The sequence below is a fragment of the Pan paniscus genome, chromosome 5 (assembly GCF_029289425.2).
Source record: "Pan paniscus chromosome 5, NHGRI_mPanPan1-v2.0_pri, whole genome shotgun sequence".
Classification (NCBI taxonomy): Eukaryota; Metazoa; Chordata; class Mammalia; order Primates; family Hominidae; genus Pan; species Pan paniscus.
The window spans coordinates 119,645,104-119,662,781 of NC_073254.2; the positions used below are offsets into that span (position 1 = coordinate 119,645,104).

A 17,678-nucleotide genomic window follows, 5' to 3' on the forward strand; every position below is an offset into this window, starting at 1 on the left:
CCCAAGTAGCCTCTGGTGCCAGAAGTCCTGCTCCATTTAATTTATCATATACAATCCCTAGCCTAACAGTACAAATACATTATCATAGGGATCAGTAAATGGTGAGCATAGTATCATTATAAGAGTATTAATAAGTAACATTTCTGAGTATATCCTATGTCTTGAGTGCTCTGCTGAGCACTTGTGAAGTAGGTCTTTTTATTACTCATATTTTACAGATGAGGAAACTGGAGAATAGAAAGGTTACCCTTGCTCAAGTTCATGTGTCTAAGTGTCAGAAGAAGGATTTGAATCTAGGCACTCTGACTGCAGAGCCCACTCTCTCAACTACTATGATGTCCCGTGGTAACTTAATCATTTGCATAGAGAAGAACAGATATGTGACATCAATTAAGCCCCTTAATGCAGTGAGGTCAAGTGTAAATGGCCTGGACTTTAAGCCCAGAATTATGTGAGAGGAATTCTGTCTCCATTGTTTACTGTGTGACCCCAATAAGCTTCTTAACCTCTTTGAAATTTTCTCACTGGTAAAATATAGATAATAAATTCTACCTGATAGTGTTGTTATGATCATTCAACCTAATAGCCTGTTATGTGTTGGGCATTTAAAAAGTTATAAAAAAATGTGTGTGCTCAATAATTAAAAGACAACCAAATTGAAACATGGGCAAAGGACCTAGATAGACATTTCCCTAAAAAGGATATATGAATGGCAAAAAGCACGCGAAAGTATGTCTGAGCATTATTCATTTAGCCATTAGGGAAATGCAAATCAAAACTACAGTGAGACACTACTTCATCCCTACTAGGATGGCTATAATTAAAAAAACAGATAATAAGTGTTGGCAAGGATGTGAAGAAGCTGAAGCCCTTATACACTCCTGGTGGGAATGTAGAATGGTGTAGCTGCTTTGGAAGACGGTTTGACAATCCCCCCAAAATTAAACTTAGTTATTATATGGCCAAGCAATTCTACTCCTAGGTATATATCCAAAAGAAATAAAAACAGCTGGGTGCAGTGGCTCACATCTGTAATCCTAGCACTTTGGGAGGCCAAGGTGGTTGGATCACATGAGATCAGGAGTTCGAGACCGGCCTGGCCAACATGGTGAAACGGTGTCTCTACTGAAAAGACAAAAATTAGTTGGGCATGGTGATGCACACCTGTAATCCCAGGTACTTGGGAGGCTGAGGCAGGAGAATCTCTTGAACCCAGGAGGTGGAGGTTGCAGTGAGCTGAGATCGTGCCATTGCACTCCTGCCTGGGCAACAGAGCAAGACTCCATCTCAAAAAAAATATAATAATAAAATAAAACAAAAACATACACATATATGTGTGTGTATATATATACATACACACGCACACACACATACACACACAGACACACACACACAAACATGTATACCAATGTTCAAAACAGCATTACTCATAATAGCAAAGGCCTATTAACTAATGAATGGAAAAATAAAATTTGATATATCTCTACAATGGAATATTATTTATCCACAAAAAGGAATGAACTCTGATACATGGATGAACTCTGAAAACATGCTAAGTAAAAAATCACAACCACATGTTGTATGATTCCATTTAGATAAAATGTCCAGAGTAAGCAAATCTTTAGAGACTGAAAAACACTGGTGGTTGCCTGGAACTGGAGAGGCTGGGGATGAATGGGGAGTGGTAGCTGCTGGGTACGAGCTTTCTTTGAGTGAGGGAGATGAAAATGTTCCAAAATTAGCTTGTGGTAATGGTTGTACATCCCTGTGAACTGTGAATATACTAAAAAAATTGTACACTTTAAATGGGTGAATTTTATGGCTTGTGAATCTCAATAAAACTATTTAAAAAATATCTTTGGGTGTATATACATAAAATTTACCTTATGTAACCTTACCAAAATTTTAGATTGTGATTATTTATGTGTTGGAAAGGTTATCTGAATGTTTATCCTACTGTAAAATGAAGGATATATAAAATTCTACTATACTTTCAGGAAATTGAAATGTATCATCACTTGCTCACGCATATAAATAACATGAGTGTGGATAACATGAGTGATAGCATTGCATCAGACACATAATTAGTGGTGACAGTAGAAGAACACACAGATCCCACTAGTGAACTTTCTAATTGGTATTCGAAGATGCTGGTTATGAACCTAAATTTGGCTCTTAGTTGTGACATAAGCAGGAAATTTGTATTGTTTTGTTTCTTTTGCTGTCGTGGTGACCACTGGATCAACTTCAACTGCTCACAGGTTCTCCCAGGGGCTACCAAGGTATCTGCCAGGCCAGCTTCCTCTGATAATGCCTTACTTTCCAAAAAGTTTAAAACTAGATTTGAGGTTAAAGGAAAATCCTGTGCCTCCTGAACACAGATTCACATGTTCTTTCTTTATGAGGTGGGCTAGCCTGGGGGAGAAAGAAGGTTTTAGGAATTGAGGGAGAAAGAAAATATTCCACTCATGGCTTGACGTGGTTGTGGGGTGGGGGGAGATTGTCACTTTGTCACATGGTCATCTCCTTTATCCAGAATCTCCTTTGTAGTTGAAGAACACAGCTTCCCACCATGGCTAAGCCTGTGGTTAGCAGGTGTTTCTAGAGTGAGTTTGGGAGCCTAATTTTGAATAGGAATTTATTATAAAAATTGCTGGTTGTCATCTCTTCTTCATATTTCCACGTTACCATCCTTTTATTTCTTCCCTCTTTTCCCCTTGCCCTCATACAGATTTAAAAAATGTAATATCAAGAATAACTTATTATTAACTTTTTTTTTTTTGTAGACACAGGGTCTCATTATGTTACCTAGGCTGGTCTCAAACTCTCAAGCAATCCCCCAGCCTCAGCCTCCTAAAATGTTGGGATTATAGGTGAGAGCCACCACATCCAGCAAGAATAACTTTTAATTGGAAATATATTCTTATGGTACCAAATCCAAAATGATACCAAAAGGAATATAGTGAGAAGTCTCTCTCCTATCCTGAGCTCAGACAGCCAGAGTCTCTCACTTTTCCTGGGAACCAACGTTTGCAGATGAATTAAAAAAAAAAAAAAGAAACAGAAAAGAAAATCAAGATAATTTCAGAAGTATCTGCTTTCCCCCTCATTCTTTTGTTCAGTGTTCATCTGTCCTTTCTGGCTTCTCTGCTCCTCAAGGGCTAAAAGAGGCTGTCACTTCTCTCTGCTAAGACAATTGTCCTAGCCTCAGTTCCATGTTGATTTTCAGGTTTTAAAAGGCCTCGTGGGCTGGGCGCCATGGTTCATGCCTGTAATCCCAGCACTTTAGAAAGCTGACTTGACCCCAGAAGTTTGATACCAGCCTGGATGGAATCTCCAAAAAATAAATAATAATAAAAAATAGCTAAGTGTGGTGGCTCACGCCTGTAGCCTCAGCTACTCTGGAGGCTGAGATGGGAGGATCACTTCAGCCCAGGTGGTCGAGGCTGCAGTGAACCACGATGGAGGCTCCAGTGAGCCATGATTACTCCACTGCCCTCCAGCTTGGGTGACAGAGCAGGGGGTTGGGGGAAGCTTTGTCACTTCAGCTCAGAAACCCAGCAGCCACTTCTAGGTGGAGATTTACCACACTATAGATCTACACACAGTCTTAATTGTATAAATACATATTATGATTGTGTTTAACATAGCATGTGTATACTTTATACACACATTCATAGGCCAGAAAATACTTTCATTGATTTATTTGGGTGTGAAGTCTTCAACATACAAAAAAAAAAAAGATATTTTTGTTTCTTTTGTGACTTTTCCCCTCTCTAATTCGAGTACCAAATTGTTCTTATTATTGCTCCAAGAGAGGATATGTTATTTAGTGTGGGTGTGGGAGGGTAGAGATAAAAAGAAATGTATCCAGGCTCTTCAAGGAAAAGAAAAAAAAAGAAGAAAAGGGGGAAATACCCTCTGGGAATCTCAAGAACATCTTTATTTCGCCTTTTAACTCTCCGCCTTTCTGATTAAAGAGTTCAGACCTGCTCCCCGGCCCGCGTTCAATTATTCCCCAGCATCTTTTCTCAGAAGCTGTCACCACCACTTGCGGAACCGCAGCCTCATCGTGAGCCATTAGCCCGGTTGTTTCCCGTTTCGCTTTTCTTTCCTCAGTTTCTCCGTGCAATCTTTATAAATCTCCCCTGGAGGAGAAGTGTCCGAGCGGGTGGAAGTCTGAACACAATGCAACCTGAGAATTTCTGTCACTCTCTGCATATGCTCCTAAGTGCTTTAATCCCAATTAGGGGCGGCTGACACACGGTCCTATTCATTCCCATCAGCTCTTGAATACATTTGCCTAGAAATGAACTTCACAAATAGAGGCGCTCCTAAATGTGCCCAACAGCAAGGAAAATCGAATTGAGTGCGGGCTCATTCGGCAGCGGCCGGCAGAGAAGCGCTGAATGTGGAGGTGCCCCGAGACATTGCAATTCAGCAACACGCTCGCTGACTTTTCTTTGCACCATGTCAACCGAAAGAACCAAGAAATAAGTTGGAGAACTCCGGTTAAAAGGCAACTTGAGAGGGATTCTGAATACTTTTATTGAGCCGTTTCCAACGGAGGACTTAAAAAACAACAAAAAAGGCACCACAAAACCCACCAGCGGCGTCCGGGCTGCGTCCTGGCTGCCGCTTTGGAGCCTCCCGGCCGCCGCGCATCCACCGGCCATGCAATTAAGGGGAAAATGGCCTCATCGCCGGCGTGTCATCTGGTGGCGTTCCCAGAGCCCATCGCCGCCGCCCTATTCAGACCCGGCCTTAATGTCCCACCCGCGCCTCGGGGGCCGCGCAGCTGGTCCAAGCTGACCCGCCCGCCCGGCCCGCGCGGACACCCTCGGGGGGTGCAGCCCAGGCCGCCTCAGGCCAAAATTCGGCTACTGAAAGCGGGGCTTGCAGGAGTCTCTCTGCTTTCCCTAACCTCCTTCGCCTTGGGTCTCTGACCCCGCGCGGCTCTCTGCATCCCCGGGTTCAGGACTCCTCCGGCCCCAGTTTTGGGATTCCGCGTTGACCTAGGAGGGAGGGGTGTTTGGTGAGTCACCAGCACCAGGGTCTCCAAGGCTGAGCCCGCCTCCCCAACCCCCGGGACAACTCCCTCGGTCCCCGTGGGGACCTGAAACTCAAGGCCTTTGAGCGACGGTGACGAGCAGCCCCGGAGAAGTGTGGTCTGAAAGAAGCCGCTCATCTCAGCTTCAAAGTCTTAAGGGGCTCCTTTCCTCTAGGCGGAGCCGAGTCAGGTCACACGTGCTCGGCGCCGGCCGCATTCCCAGCTCTTCGCTCATTCGCGACTATGCGCCAGGCGGGGCCGCCCCCTAACGCTGCCGGGTTCGAAAGCCGCGCGCGGGTGGGACTTAGCTCTCCGTAGCCTGCCCCTCGGAGGGCCGGCGGCTGCTGGTGAGCATTCCAGCCTCGTTAGGGCAACCTGTTACCGGAGCGGGAGCCTTGCCCGAACGGTTCTACTGTGGGCAGGGAGCAGGACCGCCCCTAAACCGCCTTTCCCCGCACCTCGGTGTAGGAGAGATTTCGCTTTAACGGGGACTCTGGACGCCCATTTCAAGTCGATTAAAAAAAAAAAAAAGCCGAGTGGAATGTTTTGATTGAGTCTCAACATTGTCTTTGAATAAGGCTGAGACCATGTAATTAATGTGTCTTTTTAATAAGGGACAATACGGCCGTTCAAGCTATTTAATTTCATTTAATTTTCCATCCCATTTGCTGCACAGCTCGCTTTTACTTTTAACACCCAGCCTTTCACGGCCCATCTTGCTCCACTGGGCACATTAGATTGGTTTCACCCTTGCTTTTTAGGGGAGGAAAAATAAAAGAAAATGTGTTCCTTTTCTCCTTTGTGGACAATTTATTTCACTTGGGGAACTTCAACTCTGAGCCACAGGACAGAATAAAACTCGGCGAGCTGGTGTGAATGCCTCTGGCGCAGTCTCTTTCTTCTCGCGGGGCTGGGAACCAGCCACAATTGGCTATATTAATAAATAACTTTCCTCACAGTCGGCCTTTACATGGCCCTATTGATAAAATTGTTCGCGTGTCGTTCACGCTTTTTCACTCATTAAGGAGGGCCGGGGAGGCGCCCCGAACCCAGGCCCAGCGCTCGCCCCTTCCCGCTTGCAGTGCTGGTAATTTAAACTGGGTGTCATCCCGGAGTCGCCAGGCCAGAGGTTAGAGGGACATGTTCATGGCTTAAATTTATTGCCCTGACTCTTCGGAGCGGCTTCCTCTCCTCCTCCCCACCCCCCGGCTTTTGCCATTCATGGGCCGCTGGATCAAAGGCTCCCTCTGCTCCGTTGAGGGCAGTCTTCACAGCCCTCAGAAGCGCAATTGGAGGCTTCTGAGGAAAAATCAGTGGCAGCTCCCTCAGAAAGTGACCTGGGCATAGTGTGGCTGCACGGTCCCAGAGGCCACAGTGTGTGGCCCTCCAGACCTTTCAAGCGGCTCTTCTCTGCCTCGGCAGCCATGTATACACAGGCCCTGGAGTTGGCCCGAGGCCAGCCTTCCGTGTGTCCTCTCATGGTCTGACTTGAGATGCTTAGACTTGAAACCTTTGGCCTGGCCTGGATTTTCCCATTAGGCAAACAACCAGTTGTGGAGCTTCCAGAATGCACGCACTCTACAGATTGTTGTTACAAACCGAAGTGAACCGCAGAGAGGAAGCAAAGGGTCTGTTTGTATCCATCATTCCCATTTTACAGACTGGGAGGCTGAGCCGCCGAAGCAATCCACTAAAGGTTCTCCGAGTCTTGAGTGGGAGAGCACAGGGTGAATGATCCTGAGTGTCCTGGACCTGCCCAGTATGGTGAACATAGGTTTCGAGTGAGGGGCACCACATGGAGCTTCTTTGAAGACCCTCCTCAGATAAACTGCTGAGTTGCAGGTGTCGCCACCTTGCGTCCTGCCACCCTTGCTAACCACAATCACTCCAGCACTTTCAGCCGACAAAGCCTCTAGGAGAAGCTAGCGTGGGCGCTGCTGAGGGCCCTCCGCCCTTTTGTGCAGTGGTTGGGCCTCTGGCGCTAGGCTTGGAAATACACCACCACTCAGGCCTCTCTTGGAAGAACTGCATCGGGCTCGGGTGCTGGCTGCATAGGATTTGGGGAGCTGTGCCCAGAACTAGCAGCACGCGGCAGGTGCCGGCAGAAATCACAAATATCTGATGAACTTGATCACTCGGCTACTATTTATGAAAATAAATGTCCTCACGCCAATTGGAGGCTTCCCTAAAAGAAAACGGGTAGCTCTCCGGTTTAACTCTGAAGTACAACGTCTTGTTATTCACAAAGTAGGTGTAAGAAAGAGTTGTCCCAAACGCCCACCTCGCCCCTCTTCTCTACAACCTTTAACCGATTGCGGTGATTTTCGTTTTTGTTTACTCTGTTTTTTTTTTTTAATAGAAAAGTCCAGGTTGCTGGTTTTAGGGGAGTTAGTCCAAGGACCTCTTCTAGGGGACGTGATCAATAACCCACTGGTAGAACTTCTTCCCCTTCAACCCTGGGCTGCAGACCGGGGCGCAGGATCCCCATTCGAAACTGTTGGTTCTGGGGCTGTTTCCCATTCTCCAGAGAAAGTGCAGGCCCGAGGTGTGCCCGAGAAAAGTGATGAACAGTTGACCTCCCCTTCTCAACTTGGTCTGGAGGCTTCATCATATTTTCGGACGAAATGGGACAGAAGTGAGAATTAAAGCGGTTCTAAATAGACGACTGGCCTGAACCCAATCCCCTGAAATGGTAATATGGTTGTTATTTAAAAAGTGTAGGTATTTTCTGGTGTTTTCCCATCAAGTACCTGCCTAATTTCTGTATGGCACACGCCAGAAATCAATAGAAGTTAACAAGTCCTCCAAACAGTCTCCATCTCTTTGTTTAATCTCCTTTACAATAAAGCCAAGGGGAGAGAATTAAAAATCTTTGAAGTAGATCAAGGCTCAAAGGAATCAGCCAAGTAGACTTAAAGTAGTCACTTATTTCCCAAAACTGGTTTGTCGGGGAACAATAAAAGGAAGTAAAATTTATGGAGAAATTATACAGTGGATTTGTCACTTAAAATATCGTAACTGTCTGGAGGACAATACCCCATGCTGAGGATTAATGGTCCCGCCGGACCTTTGATTCACCAGTGCCTTTTCTTCGCCCTTGACAAATTGGATTTTTAGGAATGGGAAGGTCGCCTGGACCATTGTGTGCTAGCCATTCAGAGGCCTCGATTATGCAGGGGGCTGAGGGAACCACTCCATGTGACCCTCTCGGGTGGGACTCTGCAGCTGCTTCGCAGCGCAACTCTCTCACCAAACTCCGCGCCCTTGCGCTAGCGGTGCCAAAAGGCTCCCGCCCCGATTGAAAAGGCGCAGTGCATGCCCGCCCGCGTCACTCCGCGGGCGGAGGACGCACGTCGGGGCGCGGCTCTCTGGCTAGCGCGCAGCTCCAGCTCTGTCACTCGCGCCCTTCCAAGGACCTGGAGCACCCGAGCGCCTGCCTGGTGGCGGCGGCAACAATGCACGGAGCCGCCAGAGCGCCAGCCACCAGCGTGAGTGCCGACTGCTGCATCCCGGCCGGCTTGCGCCTCGGACCGGTGCCTGGTACCTTCAAGCTGGGCAAGTACCTGTCAGACCGCAGGGAGCCCGGGCCTAAGAAAAAGGTATTGACCATTCAGACCTCTGCCCACTGCCATTCGCCTCTCAGTGCCCTGACCCGGGAAAGGGATACGAGAGAAAGTGGAGGAAGGGAGTGATTGAGTCGTTACCTGCTAATTCTCCCGGGTGGAAGGGGACTCCTATTATTCTGAGCAAGTAGCCTCTTTAACTGTGAGAGCTGGACGGGGTCGGGCTGAGAGGAGAGGATGTGGCCGAGAGGCGACAGCCCTGGGTGGGGTGCACTGAGCGCTGTAGGTGCCGGGACCATTCGCAGCTTGTGTTTTCCCCTGCGCTCTCGGGTCTCCTCAGTCAGAAGCCAGAAGCCCACCCCCGCACGCTGTTCGCAGCTCTCTCTGCAAAAGCACCCTCCTTCTGGGGGCTCAGGGCATCGAGACCCTTTCTTCCCTTCTGCCCTTCAATATGTTAATTTGAGGCCTAATTTCGCCTTAAAATAATTTTTTTTTCCTGAAAAAAAAATCTTTGGGAGGCTCTCAGTTCCTAGAACCTCCTCAGATGTTTTTTTTTTCCCTTGCCGATGTCGGCTTGTGGGTTTGCGGCATATGGAGAGAGGATGAGCAAGGTACTGGCTCTGACGCGGGCTCCAAGGGCGAGGGGCACCCATCCGCGCGGGGCACAGGGTCAGAGCGTCTGCAGCGGGGCTCTGAGAGTCCAGAGTCCCAACCGGGAGGCGCCAGGGCCAAACCACTAGCTTTGACTCCCACACTCCACACACCGTCGCGACCCCTGACCAGAGAGACTTAAAGCACTCGCCCGCTTTGGGGGCGTCCCAGGAGCCAAAGGTCGGCAAACAGCGACCGGGAAATGAAGGCAGAAGTCTGGGGTAGAAGAAAGGACTTTGGCCTCCTTGGCTTTAGCTTGCCTTGCTTGGAGCTTTCTAGTAAAAAGCTCCGGTGTCCAGCCAGCGGGACTTGCACCTCGCTCCTCCTGCAATCACGCCCCCCACTACAGTCTAAAGCAGGGTTTGGTGCCCACCGCGCATTCCTCTTTAAACGCGTTTTAATTGCTTTTAAATGGCCTGCCAGCTGCGGGCAAGCTTTTCCCCGCTTGGGCTTTGTTCCGAGACTTTAGCTGCAGGGCTCACAGGCAACTAGGTGCGATGCACACAGAATACAGGAGGCATGAGATAATTTTTTTGTTTGTTTGTCGGGGGTACGCTCTGGGCCCTGGGACTGACCTAGAAATGTCTCTACCGTGGTGTTACGGCTGCTCTCAGAACTGCAAATGGGAGAGCTGGGGTAGGGGACAACTTGGTACAAGATGTGCCTAAGCACTCAGGGAGGATGCTCTCAACACCCCTCCCCCCTCCCCGTGTCGTCAAGGTGGGGCGCAGGGAAGTGGGAGTACTGTTAGCATAGGTAGACTTTCCTCTTTCTCCCTCCCCGAAGCAAGGTCCTAAGGAATTCTCCTCCTCCCAGTAGCCCATAGTGGTCTGGCCAAACCAAAAACAACCACTTTCCTGTGTTGGGTGGGGGTGGAGGATAAACTTTCTGTTTGGGTTGTGGGCCTGGCCAAGGTGCGGGGGAGAACGACCACTGCTTGTGTTGCAGGTGCGCATGGTGAGAGGGGAGCTGGTGGACGAGTCGGGGGGCTCCCCTCTGGAGTGGATAGGGTTAATCCGGGCAGCCAGAAACTCCCAGGAACAGACTCTGGAAGCTATTGCAGACTTACCCGGAGGACAGGTACTGCGGGCTTCTCTCCACACCCCCCTACTCCCCACCGCCAATTCAGTCTACCTAACCGTCCCTGCGGTGGCCCAAAATATTAAGAGCAAAGTGCTTTAGCTAGACGTCTCATTTAAACGTCTCGACAACCCTTTAAGGTAGTTACTATTGTTTTTCCGTTTGAAGGATGAGGGAAGTGAAGTTCAGAGAGCTCCAGCAGCTTCTCCAGGGTCACACAGCATCAGAATCCGGATTTGAACCTTTCTTCTCAGTTGCTTTTTGACCGATTACCCAGGAAATGACATTGAACTGTTCTATTCCTTGCGTCCCAGATCTTCTACCGAGCATTGCGAGACGTCCAGCCAGGGGAGGAGCTGACAGTGTGGTATTCTAACTCCTTGGCTCAGTGGTTCGACATCCCCACCACAGCGACTCCGACTCACGACGAGAAAGGTACCCATTCCAAAAGCGTGGATGGGCAAGAGTCCAGCCCTCCTCCTCCTGTCTTGAAGCGAGTCCCCAGACATAGCTCGATCTATGTAAAATGGAATTCACATTCCCTGTATTTCAAGGCAAAGAGGAGAGAGGTCGCCACTACCTCCTTAAAATCAACCATAAATGATAACAGTGATAGTAGCAATCTGGCTCACAATGGCAGGGGAAAAAGTAGGCTCTATGAACTTAATGGGGCCATCCTTTTTCTGTTGCATATTCAAACAGACCATTATTTACCCAATTAAAATAAAAAAAAATTAGGCGCGGTAGCTCACACCTGTAATCCCAGCACTTTGGGAGGCCGAGGTAGGAGGATCACTTGAGGCTAGGAGTTCGAGACCAGCCTGGGCAACATAGTGAGACCTCTGTCTCTACAACAAAAAAATAATTAGCCAGGTGCGGCGGTACATGCCTGTAGTCTTAGCTACTCAGGATGCTGAGGCAAGAGGATCACTTGAGCCCAGGAGGTCAAGGTTCCAGTGAGCCGTAATGTTACCACTGCATGCCAGCCTGGGTGACAAGTGAGACCCTGTCTCAAAATAAATAAATAAAAAAATAAAAAATAAAAAAGGAGCCTTAAGTTGTTGTTACAGTAATTACATCATGAGTTCCACAGAGTATAACTCAAACCTGGAATGCTTTTACAAAGTCCATGGACATTTCTTCTCCACTGGCTTTCCAGGAGAGCAGTGCATTTCTACAGCATTTTAGAAGTATTACGGTACTTACAGCTGGTCAGTTGGCAGGTACTGAGACCCTTCCATTTAAGTGGCATTTATTCATTTCCCCTTGCCTACTTAAATTGAATCTGGGATGTATCCCAGTTTCTTCTCAAGATTTATTTGATCCCTTCAAAGCCAAGAGCGGATTTATGCAAATTAAGGTGCAGTAACTAAACAGAAAAACATTTTTAAACCTACCCTTGAACACTGAAGAACACTTCCTGTGGAAAAAAGTCTAGGAGGTGCTAGAATAGTTGAGGTTTTGGAGACTTCCTTTTCACACACAAAGCTTCCATGGCTTTTTTTCCTTGACAATTGTCTGTAATTTCTCCTAAAGACACATTTATTATTTAACATCAAAATAATGAATGCTGTGAAATATTCTAACGTGCTGTCTTCCTGAATTGCCTGCTCAATCTCATCCCTTTAGAAATAGGTTTAGAGAAATCAATACAAGTATGTGAATTAGGAAACACTTCATGAATAACACAGAATGAAGTTTATTCAAAACAATGAATCACTTTAAAGTATCATCGTCCTCTGTAAGTTAATTCTGTTTATTTTGTATGTATAGTATTCAAATTATCCTAAAATAGTTTGTTCCTTGCATCACATTATATTACATTCTCTTGTCAACTTCTTCCAGTAAAAAGAGAAGTATAATAAAAGCCACATAGTGGAGAACTCTCAAATCTGCCACTATAGAATTTGGCGGGCCACTAACCTTTAGAAGCCAGCCATTTCTACAGAGAACACCCTTTCTTAGGTGTCCCAAATAGTACAAAAGCAACTGGAATAGCAGTCCTTGTGTTTTCCTTTCAGCCAATTGAGCTTATAAACATCATATGGTAACAGATGTCAAAATAAACAACATTTTTTTTTTTTCTGGAGGTGAGAAGGCATGGGTGATTTTGAACCCTGACTTCCCCAGCTTGGAGAAGTTTGAACTCTTGACCACCTTAGAGTTACATGAAGAGGAGGCAGTCACTTGTTAAATGTGTTTGATACTCTTGGCATGATTTGGATCTCAGAGTCTGGAGAATATGTCAGTTAGTTAGGATAACTGAAAAAAAGTATATATTAAACGTATGCTGCTTAAAGCTTGGAAAGAGGAAGAAATAAATAAGGATGGCTGCTATCCTCCTAATACTAGCTAACTTCAGTGGGTTTCAATTTCATAGTAAGATGGAGGAAAATACTGCCCCCGCATTTTAAGAAAAAAGCTTATGTGGCTTTGCATTGAGCTGAGTCATTCTGCGGCAGACTCTGAAAACTCCCTCTTTCAAAAGGGGTGATGAGAGAGAGAAAGGCTGTGAAGTTAGAAGGAAGTTATTTAAGACAACATACCCACCAAGAGAACCCAGGAGGTCTATTCTCTCTTTTTTTCATGATTCATTTTACGTGAATGTTCAGTACAAGGTAACAGAATATTGAAATGGTTTTATCTAAGACTTCTATAAACAATTAGGGTAGGGTGTCATAGGCAAATACTCCTCTCCCCATTTTTCTTTCTGCTCTCCTTGGACTCAGTTGGAATGCAGTGCTTATCACTTGAGTTTTCACAGGTCTTACGGGGTAGGGGTGGGAGCTACTTGTGTTATGCAAACCCAGAAGTTAATATACATAAAGGGAAGAAGATCTGGAATTCTTCCCTATTGTTATTTCTGTAGTAATATTTCAGAAGTTTGAGCTGCTCATATATGCAGAGGGAGAATTTAACTTTCCTGTTAAATTTTATGAGACTGATGTATATTTTGGATATTTCCTTGCGGTTCAACTAACTTCTTTCTCAGACATCTTTCCCTTCAGTATTATCAATCAACCACATTTTAAAAGAAACCCAATTGCAAGATCATTTCTCTCTACAGCAGTAATATGACCCTTTTAAGTGGAAATTAACTTCTAGTATGTGATCAGAATGTCTCATATATGTGTCTCTTGATTGTGTTCACAAACTCGGGCAAAATGAATAAACTAATGCTAATAATACTAAACAAAAAAAGATTTCACACCAAACACGTATATAGTGCCTGGTAGAGAATTCTGCACTTATTAAAAGCTGAGTATCTATATTTATTTATCGATCTATATCATTTATATATATTCATATAATAAAAAACTAATATATTTTCTCCAAAGACTTTACTAAGCTTGGATTTGTGCAGCTATCTAGGAGTTAATTAATTACCAAGTGGCAGACAAGACAATGCAACATCATCCTTCTTAGATTATCATCACCCTTTTTAGAGTATCAGGGCATAAGAATTTTTTCTTTTCTCCCAGCAAATTAAATGGTGTTAAAGAGGAAATAAAGATACAAATAATTTTGAAGAATGGCAAATCATAGTCCCTATGTGGTCCTTCAGTTGGTCACGCTCCAGGAAAACCTCAGGCAAAGTGTTTAAGGCTGGAAGGGGGTGGAATGGGTGGGTAAGGGACACAAAAGACATTGTCCTGTGAAAAGGAATGATTACATATGGCCTATACATACAGGATATTGTCTCGCCTGGTAATGAGGCGCTCACGACCATTAGATTGGTCTTTGTTCAGCTTATCCAAACTCCTTGACATACGCCACCTATTCTGCAAACGCCAACAGATGGGCCCAGGCACTGCACAGCCTCAACACTTGATTTAAAGCAACAGCTGCTCTTTGCTCTTACACGGCCAGCCTGCCTGAGTGCTGCCCTTCCAACGAAGATTTTGCTCGGATGGCCTGGAGGAAGTCTTCGTTGGAAAGGCCCCGTCACCTTTTTTGGCCTCCGAGTAGTCCCAGAGGATGGAGACACTGATAAGGATTGGCCATTTGGGGCTTTTCGGGGTCCTCGATACAGTAGGGCTACCGAACTTATATTTCACCCTCTCCCCACACCGCTAGTCGAAACTTGGGCTTTGCCTTGGGTGCACTGGCGCTTTCTTTATGTCTCGCTTGTTCGCCTCTCACCGGGTCGCTTTTCCATTCTTTCTTGCCCAGGGGAGGAGCGCTACATCTGCTGGTACTGCTGGAGGACGTTTAGATTCCCCAACAGCCTTAAGGCACACCTGCGTTTCCACTGCGTGTTCAGCGGCGGTGGAGGCGGCGCCTTACTGCACCACGAACACGCGGCTCGCCAAGGCGCCGTCCCAGCGGCTGATGGCCTCGGTCTCTCCCCAAAACCCCCGGCGCTCGATTTCGCCGCGCCTTCCCAGGCAGGAACTTTGCGACCCCACCCCCTAGGCCCGCCACCAGTTCAGGCCTGCGGTGCGCGGGAGGGCATCAAGCGCGAGGCCTCTTCCGCGCCCTCGGCCACCTCGCCGACCCCAGGCAAGTGGGGGCAGCCCAAGAAGGGCAAGGAGCAGCTGGACCGTGCCCTGGACATGAGCGGAGCCGCCCGAGGACAAGGGCACTTCCTCGGCATCGTGGGCGGCTCCTCGGCGGGGGTCGGCAGCCTGGCTTTCTACCCCGGCGTGCGCTCAGCTTTCAAGCCCGCCGGCCTAGCGAGGGCGGCGGCGGCCGCTCACGGCGACCCCTACCGGGAGGAGAGCAGCAGCAAGCAAGGAGCCGGCCTCGCTTTGGGCAGGCTGCTGGGCGGGGGCCGGGCGTGCGGGCGCCCCGGGAGCGGGGAGAACTCGGCGGCGGGCGGCGCGGGTCACCACCATCACCACCACGCGCACCACCACCACCATCCCAAGTGCCTGCTCGCTGGGGACCCGCCGCCGCCGCCGCCGCCGCCTGGCCTGCCCTGCTCTGGGGCCCTGCGCGGCTTCCCTCTGCTCTCCGTCCCCCCGGAAGAGGCGTCCGCCTTCAAGCACGTGGAGCGCGCCCCGCCCGCAGCCGCCGCGCTGCCAGGAGCGCGTTATGCGCAGCTGCCCCCTGCGCCGGGGTTGCCCCTCGAGCGCTGCGCGCTGCCGCCCCTCGACCCGGGCGGTCTCAAAGCCTATCCGGGTGGTGAGTGCAGCCACCTGCCCGCCGTCATGCCGGCCTTTACAGTCTACAACGGGGAGCTGCTCTACGGCTCACCGGCCACCACCGCTTATTACCCGCTCAAATTGCACTTCGGCGGGCTGCTGAAGTATCCGGAGTCCATCTCCTACTTCAGCGGGGCTGCAGCGGCCGCCCTAAGCCCCGCCGAGCTGGGGTCGCTGGCCAGCATCGACCGAGAGATCGCCATGCACAATCAGCAGCTGTCCGAGATGGCTGCCGGGAAGGGTCGCGGACGCCTGGACTCGGGGGCGTTGCCACCGGCCGTCGCGGCGGCGGGAGGCACCGGGGGCGGCGGCAGCGGAGGCAGCGGCGCAGGTAAGCCCAAGACCGGCCACCTGTGCCTCTACTGTGGCAAGCTGTACTCGCGCAAGTATGGGCTCAAGATCCACATGCGGACGCACACGGGCTACAAGCCACTCAAGTGCAAAGTCTGTCTGCGGCCCTTCGGCGACCCCAGCAATCTCAACAAGCACATCCGGCTGCACGCCGAGGGGAATACGCCCTACCGCTGCGAGTTCTGCGGCAAGGTACTTGTGCGCCGCCGGGACCTGGAGCGACATGTCAAGTCCCGCCACCCTGGCCAGAGTCTGCTCGCCAAAGCGGGCGACGGCCCGGGTGCCGAGCCCGGCTATCCCCCGGAGCCTGGGGATCCCAAGAGCGACGACAGTGACGTGGACGTCTGCTTCACAGACGACCAGAGCGACCCCGAGGTTGGGGGCGGCGGGGAGCGCGACTTGTAACGAGTCTTCCCGGGAAGGGGCGGGGTGAGGACAGAGAGGAGTCGAGGGTTTATTCTCGCAGTAGAGGAACTCCTGGTGGTGGGAAGAGGGACCCAATGGACAAAACCGTTTTTGTTTTTGAGAGGGCGCCAGATTTGAAACAGTGAGAGGTCCCACATCTGGTGCTGAAACTCAGAGCAACAGTTCAGAGGTGGCGTAAATCTGGCCACCTGGAGAGCTCGAGGGCGACCAGTACCTCCGCACCCCGGGCCTCTGGACTTCTTGGATGAGCTCACCCTGAACCGCCCAGGCGGTCTGCTCTTGGTGTTCAGAATCACATCAATGCGAACGTCACAGCGCCTTCGAGGGCGCAGATTTTAACTGCCACGTATTTTTAAGTTGTACTTTTCTGTGGAGGAAATTGTGCCTTTTGAAACGACGTTTTGTGTGTGTATTTTACATTAGCATTTCATTGCATAGGCAAAACACTAGTCACAATTGGGTAGATGTGACATCCATATACTTGTTTCCATTTTATCTGTTCTCATGTCAAAGACTACTCCTTGCCCCATTGAATATATAGTGGTAGCAGGTGTACAAATTGGTCAAGTTGCAATTATTTATGAGAGAATAATGATAAATGTAAAATATCTAAAGCATGAATCTAAGAGCACGCAATATATAATTTTAAAGAAAATATTCTATTTGGTAGAATACAAATGTGGTGTGTGTTGTTTTATAATGACTGCTGTACAGTGGGTATAGTATTTTGATTTTGGTTCCAGATTGTGCAATCTTTAAGAAAAATAAAGATACAAACGAGAGTTTTGTTCACTTAGTGATTTCAGCAGATATTTTAAAGAAGTAGTTTAATTTGAAAACAATTTGTGAGGAGACTGCATAATAAAATAAATCATTGGAGACTTGAATACTTTGAGTATTCATAAAATAATGTTAAGCAGTGTTGTATTATAACAGGGAAATATACCATTTTCAATATGTGCATTTCACAGGCTCCCAAACATCAGGCAAAACAATTGTTTCCTAAAACTATTGTTAATCATGCTAAATGTTTTCATGTTTACTGAAAGAAGTTCATGACCTTCAAGAAGAAAAAATCCACATATTGTCAAAAAAAAGTATGGAACTGTAGAATCACTATTTCTTGTTGTGCTCCATTTTGACAGAACTTTCCTTGGGAAGCAAAAAAGGAAACTTGCTCAGTGTCTTTTATGATTCATATATTTTATTATTAATTCAACAAATACTAAAGGAGGGTCTGTTTTGTTGGAAGTGCTGATCTATTTGCTTTACTCATAAGTTTCTTTTTCCCATGTACTTCTTCCAATGGTCTTCTGCTGTCAGTATTGGTCCTATCTTACAGAAAAGAAAGCATACTCTTTAAGGACACTGGGATGCCCATAATAAGAACAGCAAAATTAGAAGCAATGA

The 17,678-nt window shown here is 47.9% G+C and overlaps 1 protein-coding gene across 1 annotated transcript; it reads left to right on the top strand.

Annotated features, from left to right (window-relative positions):
* Window positions 1–8,326: 8,326 nt before the first annotated feature.
* PRDM13 (PR/SET domain 13) lies at window positions 8,327–17,050 on the top strand. Its single transcript, XM_063605078.1, has 4 exons — window positions 8,327–8,676; window positions 10,210–10,344; window positions 10,659–10,779; window positions 14,518–17,050. The coding sequence occupies exons 1-4, from the start codon at window positions 8,506–8,508 to the stop codon at window positions 16,245–16,247; spliced, it is 2,157 nt and encodes a 718-aa protein (XP_063461148.1). The 5' UTR covers window positions 8,327–8,505; the 3' UTR covers window positions 16,248–17,050.
* The last annotated feature ends 628 nt before the right edge of the window (window positions 17,051–17,678 follow it).

Coding starts and splice junctions, on each gene's coding strand:
- PRDM13 (XM_063605078.1), top strand. CDS start 8,506: ATGCACGGAGCCGCCAGAGCGCCAGCCACCAGCGTGAGTGCCGACTGC. Junction 8,677..10,209: donor CCATTCAGACCTCTGCCCAC/TGCCATTCGCCT, acceptor CTGCTTGTGTTG/CAGGTGCGCATGGTGAGAGG. Junction 10,345..10,658: donor CAGACTTACCCGGAGGACAG/GTACTGCGGGCT, acceptor CTTGCGTCCCAG/ATCTTCTACCGAGCATTGCG.